We start from the raw sequence: 15,570 nt of genomic DNA on the forward strand, positions 1-15,570 counted from the left end.
GGAGCCCCCTGGAGGGCTCCTCAGCTCCACCCCACCCCACCCCAATAAGAGTGGTGTCTGGCCACATGCAGGGCTGTGGGTGTCCATTCGCCAGGCCCTGGTAGCCCAACATGGGGTCTAGGGAGTGGGAGGGGCCACCACGTCCCCCTCCTGACCCGAGGCCACAGCATCCCCAGGCCTGGGCTGGGAGACTGTCCTGGATCCTAACAGAAGCTTCTCCCAGGCCCACGAGTGAGAAGCAGTGTGGACGTGGGTATGCAGGGTGTATGCACGTGTTTATACCAACTCTAATGTTTACAATGTACTGTACATGTTGTCATTTTTGTGACTCAAATTTGTCCTGTGACCTGTGTCACAGCTGTCACCAGAAAGCTATCCCCTGATACCAGCGGGATCCGGAAAGGGGCGTGAACTGGGCTGCAGAAACCAGCCCATCTCGGGGGGCGGGGGCAGGGTAGGATCCATCAGCAGAGCGACAGGGGCCACTGGCGCGGTGCCTGCTGGAGATGTGGAGGCTCGCAGGCCACCTGGGGACAGACGGGGCGTCAGCCTCTGCGGCACTCATCACCCAGGGAGAGTGACACCGCAGTCACCCAATGCTCTGGGGCAGTGCCATGTCCTTGCCGAGGATGGACAGACTGGCCAGCGATGTGGACCCCCCCCCCCAACGTCCTGAAGGCAGAGCCCCCGAGGCACGTGCTACCCGCAGGTCAGGAGGCCCTGGGCCCTGCCGGGGCTGAAGTTCCACAAAAGGTGGAGAAAGGTCTCCCGTGCTGTGTAGTCGCTGGAACGGGTGCCAGGTCATGGGGTCACGGATTGCAAAGCAGTGAGGTGCCAACACCTCTGTCTCCTGCTGGGCCAGCTGAGGCAGGGCTGTGGAAGGCTTCTGCTGACTTCCTCCCCTCTTCCTCCTCCTCCTCCAGTTCAGTGCTTCTCACGTCTTCCCCAAAATAGAAGATCTGCAGATTTAAACATGCCCAGGCTGGTGATTATACTTCCCTCTGCGTGTCACCTGCTAGGCAGGCGACTCCCGCCCCAGAGCCTGCTGCCGCGGAGCCACGCCAGACTCCACTCGGCTGCATTTGCGGGCTGAACAAGCAGGAGGGGCTGCCTCACTTGCTGGCATAAGACTATGGACTGGGGGTTCCTGGAGCTGGACACACATCTTGATGGCCCACGGGGGCAGCCTCCAGCCACGGGCGTTGGGGGGCGGTTGCAATCCCAGCCTCCCTCCCACCCCTGCACTTGAGTTCTGTCCCCACCCCTAAGAGCCTGGCCTGACCTGCTGCTCCCCATGGACCTGGGTATCCACAAAGCCCCTGGGCCCTGGCCTGGCCCCAAGCATCCACCCGTCTCCCCCCAGCCCGTCCCCACCCCTGTCTTGGCTCACAGACTCACCTTAGAGATTTCCACCTCTCTTTTTCTGTTTGGTTCTCTGGGCTCTCACTTTCATAAGAAGCCAAATAAAGACCTAGTCAGGAAGCGAGGTGAAATTACACAGTTACAGCCGGTGTTATAACCTGCTCTACACCCGGAGTCTGACCTGCTTTTGGTTCCTAAATTAAACTAGCTGTGAGGGAATTCGTAGACTCCCGTGCAGTCGTACGAACCGATGAATACAGAGAGGTCAGTGCACCCTTTCCCTAGCTTCCCCCCACGGGAACCACTTGCAAAACTACAGCACGGGACCACCAGCGGGATGATGACATCAACACTGTCGGGACACAGAATGTCCTCATCACCACCAGGATCCCTTGCGCTGCCCTCGTAAGGCCCACCCGCTTCCCTCCATCCCAGCCCTGTCTTAGCCCCTGGCCACCACTAATTGGCTCGCCATGTCCAGATGCTGTCATTCTGAGGATGTGATATAAACGGGCTCAGTCCGTAACACTTGGGATGGGCTCTTTCCACCGGGAGAGTCTCCGGTGCTCATCGAAGCTGTAGTTACTGTGTATCCACTTCGTTTCTTTTCCTTGCTGTAGAGTATTCCATGGCATGGACATACCACAGTGTCTCTAGCCACTCACCCACTGAAGGACACCTGCCTTGCTCCCAGGGTCCAGCTAGAACAAAGTAAGCTGCTATGAACACTGGAGTGCGGGTTCTCATGCAAACACGAGGATTCGTTTTCCTGGGACGAGTAAATGCCCGAGTCAGACAGTAGTTGCATATTTCGTTTTATGAGAAACTCGAACTAGTCCTACATCCTGAAGATGTGCTGTTGCTTTTCTTCTTCCTGAAAGTTGTATAGTTTTACATTTTACATTTGGGTCTGAGATTCACTTGGAGTTAATTTTTTTGAAGAAGGTGTAAGGTTGAGGTCGAGGCTCGCTTTTTGGCTTATGGATGTGCAAATGCACCAGCACCGTTTTTGGCAAGTTCTGTCTTTCCTCTGCTGAATTGCTTTTGCTCCGTCATCAATCATTGGGCATATCTGCGTGGGTCTATTCTTGGGTTCTCTCTTCTGTCCCGTTGATCCCTGTACCTGTCTGACCAACACCACATGGCCTTGAAGACCATATATCAGCTTCACTAGTGGGGAGAGTGATCCTTTCCATTTTATTCTTCCTTTTCAAAATTGTTTCAGCTCTTCTAGTTCCTTAGTCTTTCCATATACATTTTAGATCAATCGTGCCTTTATCAGCAAAAAAGTCCTGTTGGGATTTTGATAGGAGTTGCGTTAAATCCGTACTGAAATTTGGGGAGGAGAATATCTCTGCTATGTGAGCCTTCCAATTCATGAACATCCTGTCTCTCCATTTACTTAGATCTTCTTTATTTTTATTTTTTAAATTATTTTTATTTAAAAAAATTTTTTAAAGATTTTATTTATTTGACAGAGAGAGATACAGCGAGAGAGGGAACACAAGCAGGCAGAGTGGGAGAGGGAGAAGCAAGCTTCCTGCTAAGCACCGAGCCCAATGTGGGGCTCGATCCCAGGACCCTGGGATCATGAGCTGAGCCGAAGGCAGACGCTTAACAGATGGAGCCACCCAGGTGCTCCATACTTAGATCTTCTTTGATTTCTGTCATCAACATGGTGCAGTTTGTGGCATACAAACCTTGAACATATATTTTGTTAGATTTACACCTAAGTATTTGGTGATTTGAGTGATTATATTGAGTGATGGGATTGTATTTTTAATTTCGGTGTCCCCATATTCATTCTTAGCACATAGAAATACAATAGGTTTTTGCATCTTTATCTTGTATTCTTCAACTTGTGCTGAACCCATTTAATTCTAGGAGTTTTGCAGATTCTTTGGGACTTTTTACACTTTCTGCAAATAGGGACGATGTTAATTCTTCCTTTCTGATCTGTATTTTCTTTCCTTGCCTTATTGCATGGACTAGACCTCCATTACTATCTTGAATAAAAACGGTGAGAGGAGATATTCTTGTCTTGTTACTGATCTTAGTGAGAAAGCATTCAGTCTTTTCACCATTAAACATATTAGTGGAAAAGTTTTTCTAGATGCAATTTATCAAATGGATGAATTCCCCTCTATTCTTATTTTTCTGAAAGTTTTTCCCACGCGTGAGTGTTGACATTTGTCAAATGCTTTTCCTGTATCAATTGATATAATCAAGTGATTTTTCTCCTTTAGCCTGTTAATATGGTAGATCACACTGATTGATTTTCAAGTATTGAACAGCCTTGTATCTCTGGAATAAACTCCCTCGGTAATGGTATATAATTATTTTTTTGGTATTGCCAAATTCTATTTGCTAAATTTGGTTAAGAAATTTTTGCGTCTATATTCACAAGGGATCTTGGTCTTTACTTACTTTCTTTTCTTTTCTTTCTCTCTTTGTCTGGTTTTGGTATCCAGGTAATACTGGCTTCATAAAAGGAGTTGAGAAGTCCCTTCCTCTTCTATTTTTTTGAAAAAGATTGTGCAGAATCAGTACTCAGTCTTCCTTAAATGTTTAACAGAATTCTCTAGTGTAACCGTCCGAAGTCAGAGATTTCATTTTTGGGGTGTTTTAGAATTACAAATGCGATTTCCTTAATGGCCATAGGGCTATTCAAATGACCTACTTTGCGTTGAGTTTGTGGTAGTTTGTGTTTTTAAGGAATTGACCCATCTCATCCAGTGTGTCAAATTAATAAGTATAGAGCTGTTCATAGTATTTCTTTATTATCTTTTCAATGTTGGCAGAGTCTGTAGTGATATTCTCCATTTCAGTCTTGATCGTAGCAATTTCTCTTCTATTTTTAATTTGTCAAGAGGTTCTTTGCTGGAGGATGGCAATGTTACAGTTCTTTTCAAAGAACCAGCTTCCTGTGGGCTACCGGAACAGTTTTTAGAATTCCATTTTGATTTATCTGTAGTAAATTCCTGAAGAATATTTTCGCTGGATATGGAGTCCTGGGTTGGCAGTTATTTTCTTGCATCACTTGAAAACTATGCCACTGCCTCTGGCCATCGTAGTTTCTGATGAGAAATCTAATGTCATCCAAATCGTTTTGCACCTATAGGTAAAGTGTCGTTTCTCAGTGTTTTCAAAATTTGTTTCTTTTTCTTTGGTTTTCAGAAATTTGACTCTGATGTATCTTGGTGTGGGTTTCTTTGGATTTATTCTCTTTGGAATTCACTCAGCTTCTTGCGTCTGTAGGTTTATACCTTTTCCAAATCTGGGGACTTTCCAGCCATTACTTCTTGGGTGATTTTTTTCAACCTTGCCTGTTTTGTCCCCTTCCTTCCCAGACTCTGATGACAAGAGTGTTAGATGTTTTGTTGTAGTCCCACAGGTCCCTGAGGCTCTGTTGTTCAGATCGTATAATTTCTATTGTTATGTTTTCAAGCTTGATTTCAGCCCAGTGGAACTGATTTTGGACTATAACTTCCATAAGTGTAAGAGGGTAAATAGTGTTGTTTTGAGTCACCATGTTTGTGGTGATTTGTTACAGGCCCAATAGGAAACTAACACAACTAGTATCAATTGAGTGTTGTCCTGTGGGCTTTGCCTGTGCCAACTCAAGTAATTCTCATGGTGGCCTAGGAAGTAGGTTCTCTCATTACACCACTTTATAGATGCAGCAGGTGAGGCTTAGAGAGGGTGAGGCATCTGCCCAGGGTCACACAGCTTGCTGGGGTGGGAGCAGCTCAGGCTGGTTTATCCATCAGGCTGCTGAGCTTCCAGTTACAGGTAGGACCCCTCCAAAAGGTTACTGGCTCCAAAACATAAAAAATAAAATGGCAAACTTGAAAGTATTAACAATTACAAGCAAAACCATTAAAATAATCCTTCCCCTAAGTTTTTGTTTTTGGCAGAAAATGTTCTCCTGAGCATGACTGGGGAAACCCTTCATAAAATGTTTGCTGTGATGAGGAGCCAGGCCTCCTTTGTGCTGAGCAGGGACTTCCCAGGGTGTGTTGAGGGTCTTGGATACAGAAAGCAGCTAACCATGGGGCCACACTGCCTCCACTGGGATGATCAACAAGCCCAGATGACCGGGGGCTCCTGGAGTATGCTTGCTTAGCAAATTCACAAGCAAATTTGTCATATTTGATAAATGATCAGATGGGAATGCTGATTTACTGGAGGGGACAGACATGAATGGCACTCTGGAGAAAAGATGCCTCATATCATTATACGTGTGCACACACACATGCATGCACACACACACCCAGCTGTGGAAAGACCCACAGTGAGCCCAGGGCTCCACTTTCCTCACATGAGCACTGGGAGGGGAGTTCTTATCATCATGCCAACTTTACCAAGAAGAAAGTTGGTCAGACAGATGGTTTAGATTTATGATGTCCAACAACATCCACTCCGTGTCCAAAGGGAACCTGGCCCTGGGGACCCTTGAGGTCCTAACCTGCAGCAACTTGGGCCCTGTCTTGTGCTCTGGGGGTGACAACCATCCAGCTGGGGGATGCAGCCTTCTCTGCTACCTCTCAGATCCAGTAAACATGGGCTTAGAGCAGGGGCCCCAAATGGAGACGTGACTAAGAGCCACCCAAGAGTCCCAGGGCTGGGGGTGATAGAGGCCATGGGACCACCTTACCATCCTCGCTGAAGATGGGAGCGGTGTGCAGGTAGTGGGTGATGCTGGGATCTTGCTCAAAGGGACACTCCACTTGTTTCCATGTGATGAACTCTCCAACCTGCTTGGACAGCTCCAGAAATTTCTGCCAGGGTCATACAAACACAAAATGGGAGCCCCCCGGTGCTTGGAGGTCACCTGTGAGAGTGGGCCAGCCCCACTCATCTCTCCTAGGGAGGCCCACCTCCGGGGAGGGGAGGGCGAAGCACTAGGCAGTAAATGACAGAATCCCCCCTCCCCCGCCCCCATCAGGAATGCTGGGTGTTGGCTACATCTCTTCATTCCCTCTGAGGAATCTGGGGAGAGAGCAGCTAGGACTAGGTCATCAGCACACAGTGCACCCAGCTAGATGTGATTATTACTCCATTTTCCTTCTATTTATTTTTGTGATTATCCCTCTAAGTTTGTTTATTTAGAGAATGATGCAAATAAATTTACATAAACATATTTAAGGAAGATTTAAGTAAATCTAAGTAGAATTTTATTTAAGTAGAATTTAAGTAAATTTATTTAAATTAAAAAGAACTGTGCTAACTTAAAGAAGCATTTCAAATGAATAGCAGCACCAAGTCATGACTGGGTGGGACCTACCCTCTGTGGCAGCCTTTGATCAGTCCTGGCGGCCGGCTCCAGCCCCCACTGCCCGTGCCCCCCATCTGGGGCCACAGGAGCACCTTGTAGTCTTGCCTTTCATCCCTTGGTCCTTCGGCCTCGGTTCTGAGGACCAGTTCAAGAAGGGCCCGATCCAGGGCTTCCCACCCCTGGGATGTGTAGGCTCTCCTGGAGAGTGCAGTCCCTGGCCCCCGGGGCCCCTGCAGGCTCACCCAAGCCCAGTCTTCTCCATATCACCTCCAGCCCGGATTTGCCCCCAGGATGCACCGCTCAGGCTGCCTACTGGACGGAACTTGCCCTGCTCTGCAGGCCCTCAGAGGCAACCAGGGCTGCACGCAGCACATGAAGGTCTGCCGGCGGCGGGGGGTGGGGGGTTGCGTCTGTGTGAGACCCCACAGCACACGCAGCTCCAGGCCTAAGGGCCCAGGCATGGGGTGGGGGCCCCACCAGCAGGGGACACCTGCAGGGCAGCTGTGGTTAAAGCCCCGCTTTACAGAGGGAGAGACTGAGGCCCAGAGCAAGCTGGGGGGGGGGCGGGGCAGCCCAGAACTGACTGCCCCCTGGTGTTAGAGGCTGGATGCATGAGCCCTCCCGCAGAAGAAGAGCCTCGTGCTTCCTGCAGATTGGGGGGGTGCCCCTGCTGCATGGCATGCTTTGTCTGTCTGACTCAGTGACTGCTTGCTATCACTGCCTGGTGCTTTCAGGGCTCCTGAGCCTTGGCCCCACCATGCCGAGCCCACCAGCCACTCTAAGACATGTGTACTGGGTGGTCCCGTGTGGGAGGTCAGCCTGACTTTGCTTCTAAGGAGCCTGGGGACTGGAGTGCTGTGACTGAGGAATGCCCAGCCCACTGGCACAGGCCTCCTTCTGCCTAGGAGGTCAAGGGGGGCTTCCTGGAGGAGGGGACTTCAGAGGGAGCAGAAGTCTTTCTTTCCTTCTGTTCACTCTGCCTGACCACCTCCTTCTGTGCTCAGGAACCCTCCTTTGGGAGGCCTCCCCTGACCCATGCCCCGTGCCCCATCCTAGCACCTTGCCCGTTGTCACCGTGGGTCCATGGGGCTTTCTCCTAGCCTGGTGCTCTTCAAGGGCTGAAAATGAGTCTGTCTCACCTGTGGGTGGGGAGTGGGACATCAATGAGCCTCAGTCTCTTCCTGTAGAAAGGGTGTGGGGGGGGGGACCCTGGTAATTCCGCCCTGGTGTCTTGTAAACTGCGGCACTCTGCCTCGAGTCCCCATTCGTCCAGTGCCCCTGTCCAGCGGGGGCTTCGACCATCCGAGCCCCTGGACCCTACCTCAAAGTTGACGTGTCCGTTGGGGAGACGGTTGGCGCAGCCCTCGTTCAGGAAGTAGATGTCTTTGATGAGCAGGCTGAAGAAGGGAATGACGATCTGGAGGGGAAAGTGCGTGGGTCAGCCCTCAGTCAGCAGGGGCTAGACTGTTTCCTCTCAGGCCCCATCAGACTCCAGCACTGATCGAGCACCTACTGTATATGGTGCTGTTGCCCCTGTGTTGGGGCTGGATGAAAGACGCACGGTCCCAGTGCCCCTTAACCTCTTCTCCCACTGACTGCTGGGAGAGGCTGTGGCAGTTTGTCCCCACAATCCAGGGATCCACAGACCTAGGCCTCCTGGTTCAAGGGCTCCAGGAGGAACACAGCTGCGTGCTGAGCCCGCCATGAAGTACATATGAATGTGAATCATCTGTCGCACAATTCTGGGACCAGAGCCAGAATTTTTAAAAATATATATTTAATGATTTGTCATTTTCTGCCCCATGCTGAATCCCTGCTCCAGTGCCTGAGGGGACCGACTTCTGAGCTCAGCGCGAGAAGGGGGGCGTCTGTGGGTCACTGTTGCATGCCTTGCTTCTCCCTCCCTGCTCCGCACAAGCCAACTGCCGACCCCCAGAGAAGGGACCCTGACCGCTGACAGCGCAGACGACCCTCGGGGAGCTGGCTGGGTGAATGCTGCTGTTGCTGCGGGTTGAACAGTGTCCCCCAAAAAGACATATTCGAATCCTGACCCTGGTCCCTTTGAACGGGAGCTTATTTGGAGATAGTCTTGGCAGATGGCATTGAGTTGAGATGAGGTCACGCTGGGCATGAGGAGCTGTACTCTAGTGACCAAGGACCTTGAGAAAAGAGTGCAATTTGGGCGCACGCAGCAGAGAGAGCCATGCAAAGATGGGGGCAGAGGTGGGAGTGACTGGCCACTGGCCAAGGAATGCCTGGGGCCATCGGAAGCTGGAAGAGCCAAGGAAGGAGCCACACTTTGGAGGGAGCGTGGACCTGACACCTTTGATTTTGGCATCTGGCCTCCAGCCCATCAGCCTTGGGACTGGGCTCCAGGCCCTGACGTTTCTGGCTCTCTCTCCCCGCCACCGTCCAAGATGACAAGAGCGTTGACGTGAGGACCTGGGCATGACCACACTGCACAGTACAGAAGCATGAATGGCTCAGCGGGGCAGAGAAGATGGGACCTTGAGGCCCACAGGGTGGCAGGGCCTGGCCCAAGGGCACCCGCGACCGAACACTGGGGCCGGGACCAGAGCCAGATTTAGCGAGGAGACCAGCTGCTTGGTTCATCCAGGACTGAGGAGGGCCCTGGGAGGCAGTTTCGGTGCTCAAACTGGAGCAGTCCCAGGGAAACTGGGACAAACTGGTCACCTTAGATGTATGTCAACAATGTATGCTCAGACATTGGCTCAGTTCTTCACCGCGCCAGGTGCCGGGGCTTGGGAGAGTGAGGGGTGTCGGATTCAGCCAGTGTAGCAGGAGACAGTCACAGGAAAAGCTGCACAATGAGCCTTGCCCGCGAAGTCTTTGCTGGGTTTAGTCCCCCTCTGTGCTGCTCAAGAGTCCTCCCTCACGCCCTTGTCACCGGCACTGGTGTTGGGCCTGAGGGCTTCACTGTGCCAAATATTCCATGCACGGGGATCAGAGTTTCATTCCCAGCAAGTTCTGTGAAGCAGGGCTCTATTACCCCACCTTACGGTCAAGAAGCCGAGACCCAGAAAGATGAAGCAACTCACTCAGGCTCACACAGCAGTAAGTAGCAGAGGCAGGACTAGGACCCAGGAGGCTTGGGTCCAGAGCCCCTGTCCTGTCGGCTTCCTCACTGTGCCAGGAGGGCAGGTGGTCACTGCGCCTCTCCCCCACCCCCACCACTGGTGCTGAGCCCCAGGCCCAGGGCTGGTGCATGATGGTGGCATGGGGTTGGAATGGAGAGATCGGCCAGGACAGGGAGGGGATTAAGGGCAGTGGGACTCTGGGACAGAGAGAGCTCCTCGGGGGCCCAGGGCAGGCTTCCCAAAGGCTGGGTACTGGGGCTGGTCCATGTCTGAGAACTTCTCACCATTTCTGCCTGTCCACATGGGTCCAGGCTATCATTCTATCTGGATTTAGCATCCTAGCTGGCAGGACTGTGACCCACTGCCCTTGCTTTCTGGAGCTGAGCAGTTCCTTCTAGGGGTCATCCAAAGAAGCCTGTGTGGAGTGGGCCCCATTGCAGAGATGGCGGGGAGAGGGAGGGGCAGACAGGAACCAACACAGGCAGGAAAAAAGCATAGAATGCCATGACCACTGAAGCCTCCTGGCCTCAAAATTTCAGCTGGGGGCAGCCAGAAACTGGGAGAGCTTCTGTAAGCATCCTTCTTTTTCTTCTATCCTTCCTTCCTCCCTTCCTCCCTCCCTTCCTTCCTTTATTCTTTCCTTCCATCTTTCTATCCTTCTATCCACCCATCCATTCATCCTCCAGTCTCCCATCCATTGATGAAACACCTTCTGTGGGCCCAGCCGATGGTCCATATCTCTTTGGAAGTTAGAAGAGAATGCGGTGAAATGAAATAAACACACAGCTCCGTAAATCACCCACCTCTAGCCCCAGACCTAAACCATGGCATCCCCGCACCCCCGAGCTGGGAGGGGGCTCAGTGTGCAGGAACAGGACGTCCCAGTCTGCCCCACGGCCACCTGGCCAGCACGGATGCAAGAAAAGCCATTGCCACAGTGGACATCTCAGACCAAAGGCTGCAGCTGGCTCTGCACACCCCCACCCTGCAGGCCAGCTCCTGGGCCACAGCCTGGTAGCTCTGTGATTGCCACACGGCATCCGTGCTCCGGGAGTGGGAGGCAGCCCATGGTGTGCCGGAGAGTCTAAGTCTGATTCCTGGCTCTGCTGCCTACTTGTTGTGTGACTGGACAAGGGAGAGCTCCTCTCTGAGACTCAGTCTTCCAATCTGGGAAATGGCACTGCTAGACTCCATCCCATCAGCCGTCATCAGAATTAAACGGGGGCGGGGACAGAGTCAAGTGGCCCTCGGGTGGTAGGTGCTCAATAAGGTAAGGTCGCTGTCCCTGCCGCGCTGGCTTTCCAGCTTCCTGGCTCCTGGGGGGACGGGTTTGCCTGCCCTGGATTTTGAGGTATTGCCTCACTGAATGCTGCTTTCCGGCATTGGCCCTTCTCAGACCCAGAGTTGCCGAAGGGCTCACAACCTGACCAGGAAAGGTCAGCTGCATAGGACATGGCCACCAGTGTGGCCTGGGTCCCTGTGCAGCCCCTGTGCTGGGTGGGGGTGCAGAGCTGGAAGGCCTCCCAGAGGGCACAAGTGTGCACATCTCGGCCTGCTCCCCAGGCCTTATTAGCCACTCATGCCCACAGTGAGCCTCAGGGTCTCCTCTCCATGGAGATGACATCCCTAATCATCAGGCTGGTAACAGGTCTTAAGTCAGAGGCTCACTGTGGTCCCACGGCATGGTTTCTTATGTGGGGGGCCAGCAGGACAATTGGGGAGACCAGTAAAATTTATCAGGGTCAGCGAAGTCACCCCCCCCCAAAAGCAAATGTAGAAGAACAGAGCCTGGGAAAAGGCAGTCTCAGTGAGCGAGAAGCTTGGTTCACTCAGTGCCAAAAACGTGCCTGGGATCGGAGGCTACGGCAGGGAAGGTCTTGCATGTAGAGTAAGGAGGTGGAAGACCCTATGTGCTTGGAGACGATTTGATCTGAAACAGAAGGGACTCTGACAAATGCAACTGTTCAGGGACCAAAGAGATCCAGGTGAGGAGGGGACTGGAGACTGGAGTACGGCGGAGGGTGGGGGGCAGGCGTGGGCTGCAGACTTTGGAGGGAGGAGAGGGCCTGGGGGGCACTGAAGGGCTGGTGGGCAGAAGAGGGAACAGCCAGGGTGCGGGCGCCTGGGTGGCTCAGTTGGTTGAGCTTCCAACTTGATTTTGGCTCAGGTCACAGTCTCAAGGTTGTGAGATCGGGCCCTGCATCGGGCTCCGTGCTCAGCGAGGAGTCTGCTTGAGAATCTCTCTCCCTCTGCCCCTCCCCCTGCTCGTGCATTCTTTCTCTCTCTCTCAGTAAATAAATAAATAAACAAACAAATAAATAAAATCTTTAAAAAAAAAAAAGGAAGAGGGAACAGCCCCAGCCCAATAAGGAAGCACTTCCTACCAGTGAGAGCTGCGTGGGCACGGGCTGATCTGTTAGGTGGTGAGTTCCCCATTTTGGAGGCATGCAAGGAGCATGGCTGTCTATACAGATGCTGCAGAAGGGCAGGGGGTTCAACCAGGTGACCTTGGAGTCCGCATCCAGGCTCTCTGATACAGCCCACCCGGGGCCAAGGTAGGGGGCAGGGAGGAACTCTGAAGGCCAGGCAAGCCTCTGACCTACCTTCTCCCGGCTGCTGTGGGCGGTCAGGGAGCGATGGGCGGCCCCTCGCAGGGCTGTCCTGTAGTTGCAAAAATTCCCTGTTGGGTCCATCTGGTGCTAGAAGGAGACACGGAGGCATTTGGGGAGCTGCGTCCCAGGGTCGGCCAGGGCCAGCCAGCAGCCCAGCAGTCTAGCTCACCTCCAGGATGAAAAACTTGGCGGTCTTCACTTTGGCCCAGGTCTTCTTCAGCCTGGAGACGGGGCTCATGTTCATGCCAGCTGCAAGAGGGAGGGTCGAGCTGGGGGGGCATCTCTGGGCCGCACAGTCTGCTTACTCCCTCGGGCAGGAGGCCTGGGGGTGGCCCCAGTAGGCCAGCCCCGCTGGCTACACCTGACCAAGGCTGAACGTGCTGCAGATGGCCGGATGGTGGGTGGGTGGGTGCTGGTGGGCACTGTGTCCGGCCGGGCCCGGCCGCTATGTGTGCAGCCCCTGCCCCACTCCCCACCACACTGGCCGCGCACTGTGACCAGGGTCTGCTTTGGATCACTGCTCTCCCTGGATCTGGGGACACACGACCAAGTCCTCACGAAGCACCCCGAGGGGCTAATCTCTCCTTAAAGGGGGCACCTCTCCAGGACCTCCGGGCCCAGCAGCACCCATCCTGCTCCGAGGAGCGCCCTGGTTTGCACCCCGCCTGCCCATGTGGGCCTGCTCCAGCCTCTCTCGGGGCTCTCTCAGCGGGGCCCGGGGCTCGCTGGCCTACTCACAGATGATGGCCATCAGAGAGTTGAAGTTGCCGATGTTGAAGCACTCACGGGCCACGTCGATGAAGAACTCCACCACCTGGGCCCTCTGCTTCTTCTTGGCCGGCTGGGGATAGGGCACCTGCGTCTCAGTGGTGACACGTCCCCACCCCGTCATGGGGCCAGTCCCTCATCAACATTCTCCCAGCCCAGTTCATGGCTGAGACGCCTGATGCTGGGGCGGCGTGCAGCCCGGCTCCGCACGTCCTGGGCAGGGCCAGCAGAGTGCACTGCCCTGGGGGGCTCAGGGGGGGCCTGGCAGGACTCCATGGGGGGTGGGAGCCTCCTGCAGTGCTCAAGACACCAATCTGCCCTCCAGGCCAGGCTCCAGCACCCCCCATGCATGGCTCTCTCACCGGTCCCCACTGTACCACGCTCGCTCTCCCCACACTCGGGGCCACACTCGGACCCAGGCCCTGTCCCTGGAGCAGCCCCTGCACTGCTTTCTGCTGAATGACTGCATGATCTTAGCTCCAGCTTATGGCCACCTGCTTGGGACTGTGACTTCTCCTATGGCCCCAAACAAACTCTGTCCATCCCCTGGGCCGTCCTGGATGGAGGCACTGCCCAGCTCCCAGGAGGGTTCAATCCAGCTTTGCCCATGTGAGCTGCCAGGCCAGAGAGGGAAATGCAGGAAGCAGGGGGGCCTCTGGAACCCTTGCGTTCTTCCCGTTTGGATTTTGCGTGCTTACTTCGCAGCGGTGGTCTTTACCAAGACATGTGAGACATGCTGCCCAAACCCCCTTCGGAAAACCTCCTGCCTGTGCTCCTTCCTGCCCTTCCTGGGCAGCCTGCACAGTGACAGCAATGGCCGGACAAGGAGGGGGCCAGAGGTCGAGCACTGCACCCTGCTGTGGACCTTCAGCAGGAAGTGCTCCTGAGACTGAGGCATCGCAGACCAGCTTCTCCTTCTGAGCGGCCCTGCCTCTGCCCTTTCTTTGGTATTCCAATTTCTATCTCAGCGTTTACTCCCGGACAGCCCCACCCGCTACCTATGTGGCCTCTGATGTTTCCCTGGCACCAATGGCCCCAGGGCTTCACCCGATGGCGAGAGGGGGCTTGGAGGAGGCTCCCTCTACTCCAAGGAAAAGAAGAGGGTAGACAAGGTCTGGCTCCAAGGGACCATGCCTTGGGGACACGGGCCTCTGGCTCAGGGCTCACAAGTCTTCCTGCTTTCCAGGAGAAGTCGGAGACCTGGGCTTTGCATGTGCAATCTCCCAGTTCTTAAAGGTTGGGTCACTTCTACTCTAAATGCTGAGAGAGCCAAGCACAGTGTGGCTGCAGGCCAGGCCCAGGCCACCCAGGGCAGACGGGCACAGATGGAGGGAGCAGAGCCACGCAGCAGAGCAGTAAACTGCCTCCCACACCTTTGGCAAGCAGTCTCTGATGCCCCATGTTGGAGTCCAGTGGATCCGTGCTAGGCTCTACCCAGGGGGAAATGTCACTGCCGGCAAGCTGGGTGACACCTGCTATTCCAGAGAGGTGCCCAGCTTGATCCTGGGCTTGGACACCGACAGGCTCAAGATACCCTTCTGGTTCCCTTCCAGGTGGTCTCCCCCTGACCCCTGCCAACTTTGGCTATGCTGGGTCATGTCCCCCAGCTTTCTACGCACCATGCAGATCTCAGTTGCCACGAGGTAGCACAGTCTGTTGAACCATTTCACGTAAGCCTCCAGATTGTTAGTCTTGTCACTGAAACAAGGCTAGGAAAGACACAAGGACCACACTCAGTCTTTCTGTCAATAACTTTTGGACACGAAGTCAGTTCATCGTTCATTCTTATAGATAATCTGGAAAATGCTGAAACCTCAAAACCATCCACAAATACCAATGATTTGATGTGCATCCTTCCAGTCTTTTTCCTATACATGCAAAGATGTAATTCAATATGATGTTGATATGTAAGTACGTATGTATAGACACCCCCCCACACGCAGTTGGTTGTCACTATTCATGGATTCTGTATTTGTGAATCTGCCTGCTTCCTAAAAATTCATTTGTAACTCCAAATCACTACTTAGGTCTCTTTCACGGTCACTCATGGATATGTGCAGGCTGGCAAAAAAATCTGAGTCATGCAAAGCGCCTGTGTATTCCCAGCTAAGGATGAGCTACGTGACGACGTGCCTTCTCGTTTCAGCTCCCATACTGTGAACAACTGTCTTTTTTTGTGGTCTATTCAGTGCGATGGTGAGTCCCCTGCTTAAAGCGGCTCCAAGCACAGCTCTGCAGTTCCTAAGCACACGAGGGCTGTGATATGCCCTACGGAGAAAATATGTGTTAGATAAGCTTCACTCAGACATGAGTCACGGTGCTGCTGGCTATGAGTTCAATGTCATTGGAAGAACAAGATATATTAAATAAGGTGTCTTTGAGCCAAAACACACACAACGCAAGGCTATATATGGACTGGTTGATGCAAATGTGGTGGGAGGCTTGCAAGGAA

The 15,570-nt window shown here is 53.3% G+C and overlaps 1 protein-coding gene across 1 annotated transcript in view; it reads right to left on the reverse strand.

Annotated features, from left to right (window-relative positions):
• Positions 1 to 280: 280 nt before the first annotated feature.
• The window catches only part of RASGEF1C (RasGEF domain family member 1C), a 32,632-nt gene continuing 17,342 nt past the window's right edge, over positions 281 to 15,570 (reverse strand). Inside the window, exons 6-13 of the mRNA XM_008709517.2 lie at positions 14,738 to 14,827; positions 13,089 to 13,191; positions 12,520 to 12,599; positions 12,342 to 12,437; positions 7,962 to 8,057; positions 6,020 to 6,143; positions 1,399 to 1,471; positions 281 to 959 (exon numbers count right to left, since the gene is read on the reverse strand). Coding sequence (XP_008707739.2) covers positions 935 to 959; positions 1,399 to 1,471; positions 6,020 to 6,143; positions 7,962 to 8,057; positions 12,342 to 12,437; positions 12,520 to 12,599; positions 13,089 to 13,191; positions 14,738 to 14,827 — 687 coding nt within the window. The 3' untranslated portion in view covers positions 281 to 934. The remainder of the gene's footprint in view (positions 960 to 1,398; positions 1,472 to 6,019; positions 6,144 to 7,961; positions 8,058 to 12,341; positions 12,438 to 12,519; positions 12,600 to 13,088; positions 13,192 to 14,737; positions 14,828 to 15,570) is intronic.

The sequence above is a fragment of the Ursus maritimus genome, unplaced genomic scaffold (genome assembly GCF_017311325.1).
Source record: "Ursus maritimus isolate PB19 unplaced genomic scaffold, ASM1731132v1 scaffold_5, whole genome shotgun sequence".
In the NCBI taxonomy this organism is placed as follows: Eukaryota; Metazoa; Chordata; class Mammalia; order Carnivora; family Ursidae; genus Ursus; species Ursus maritimus.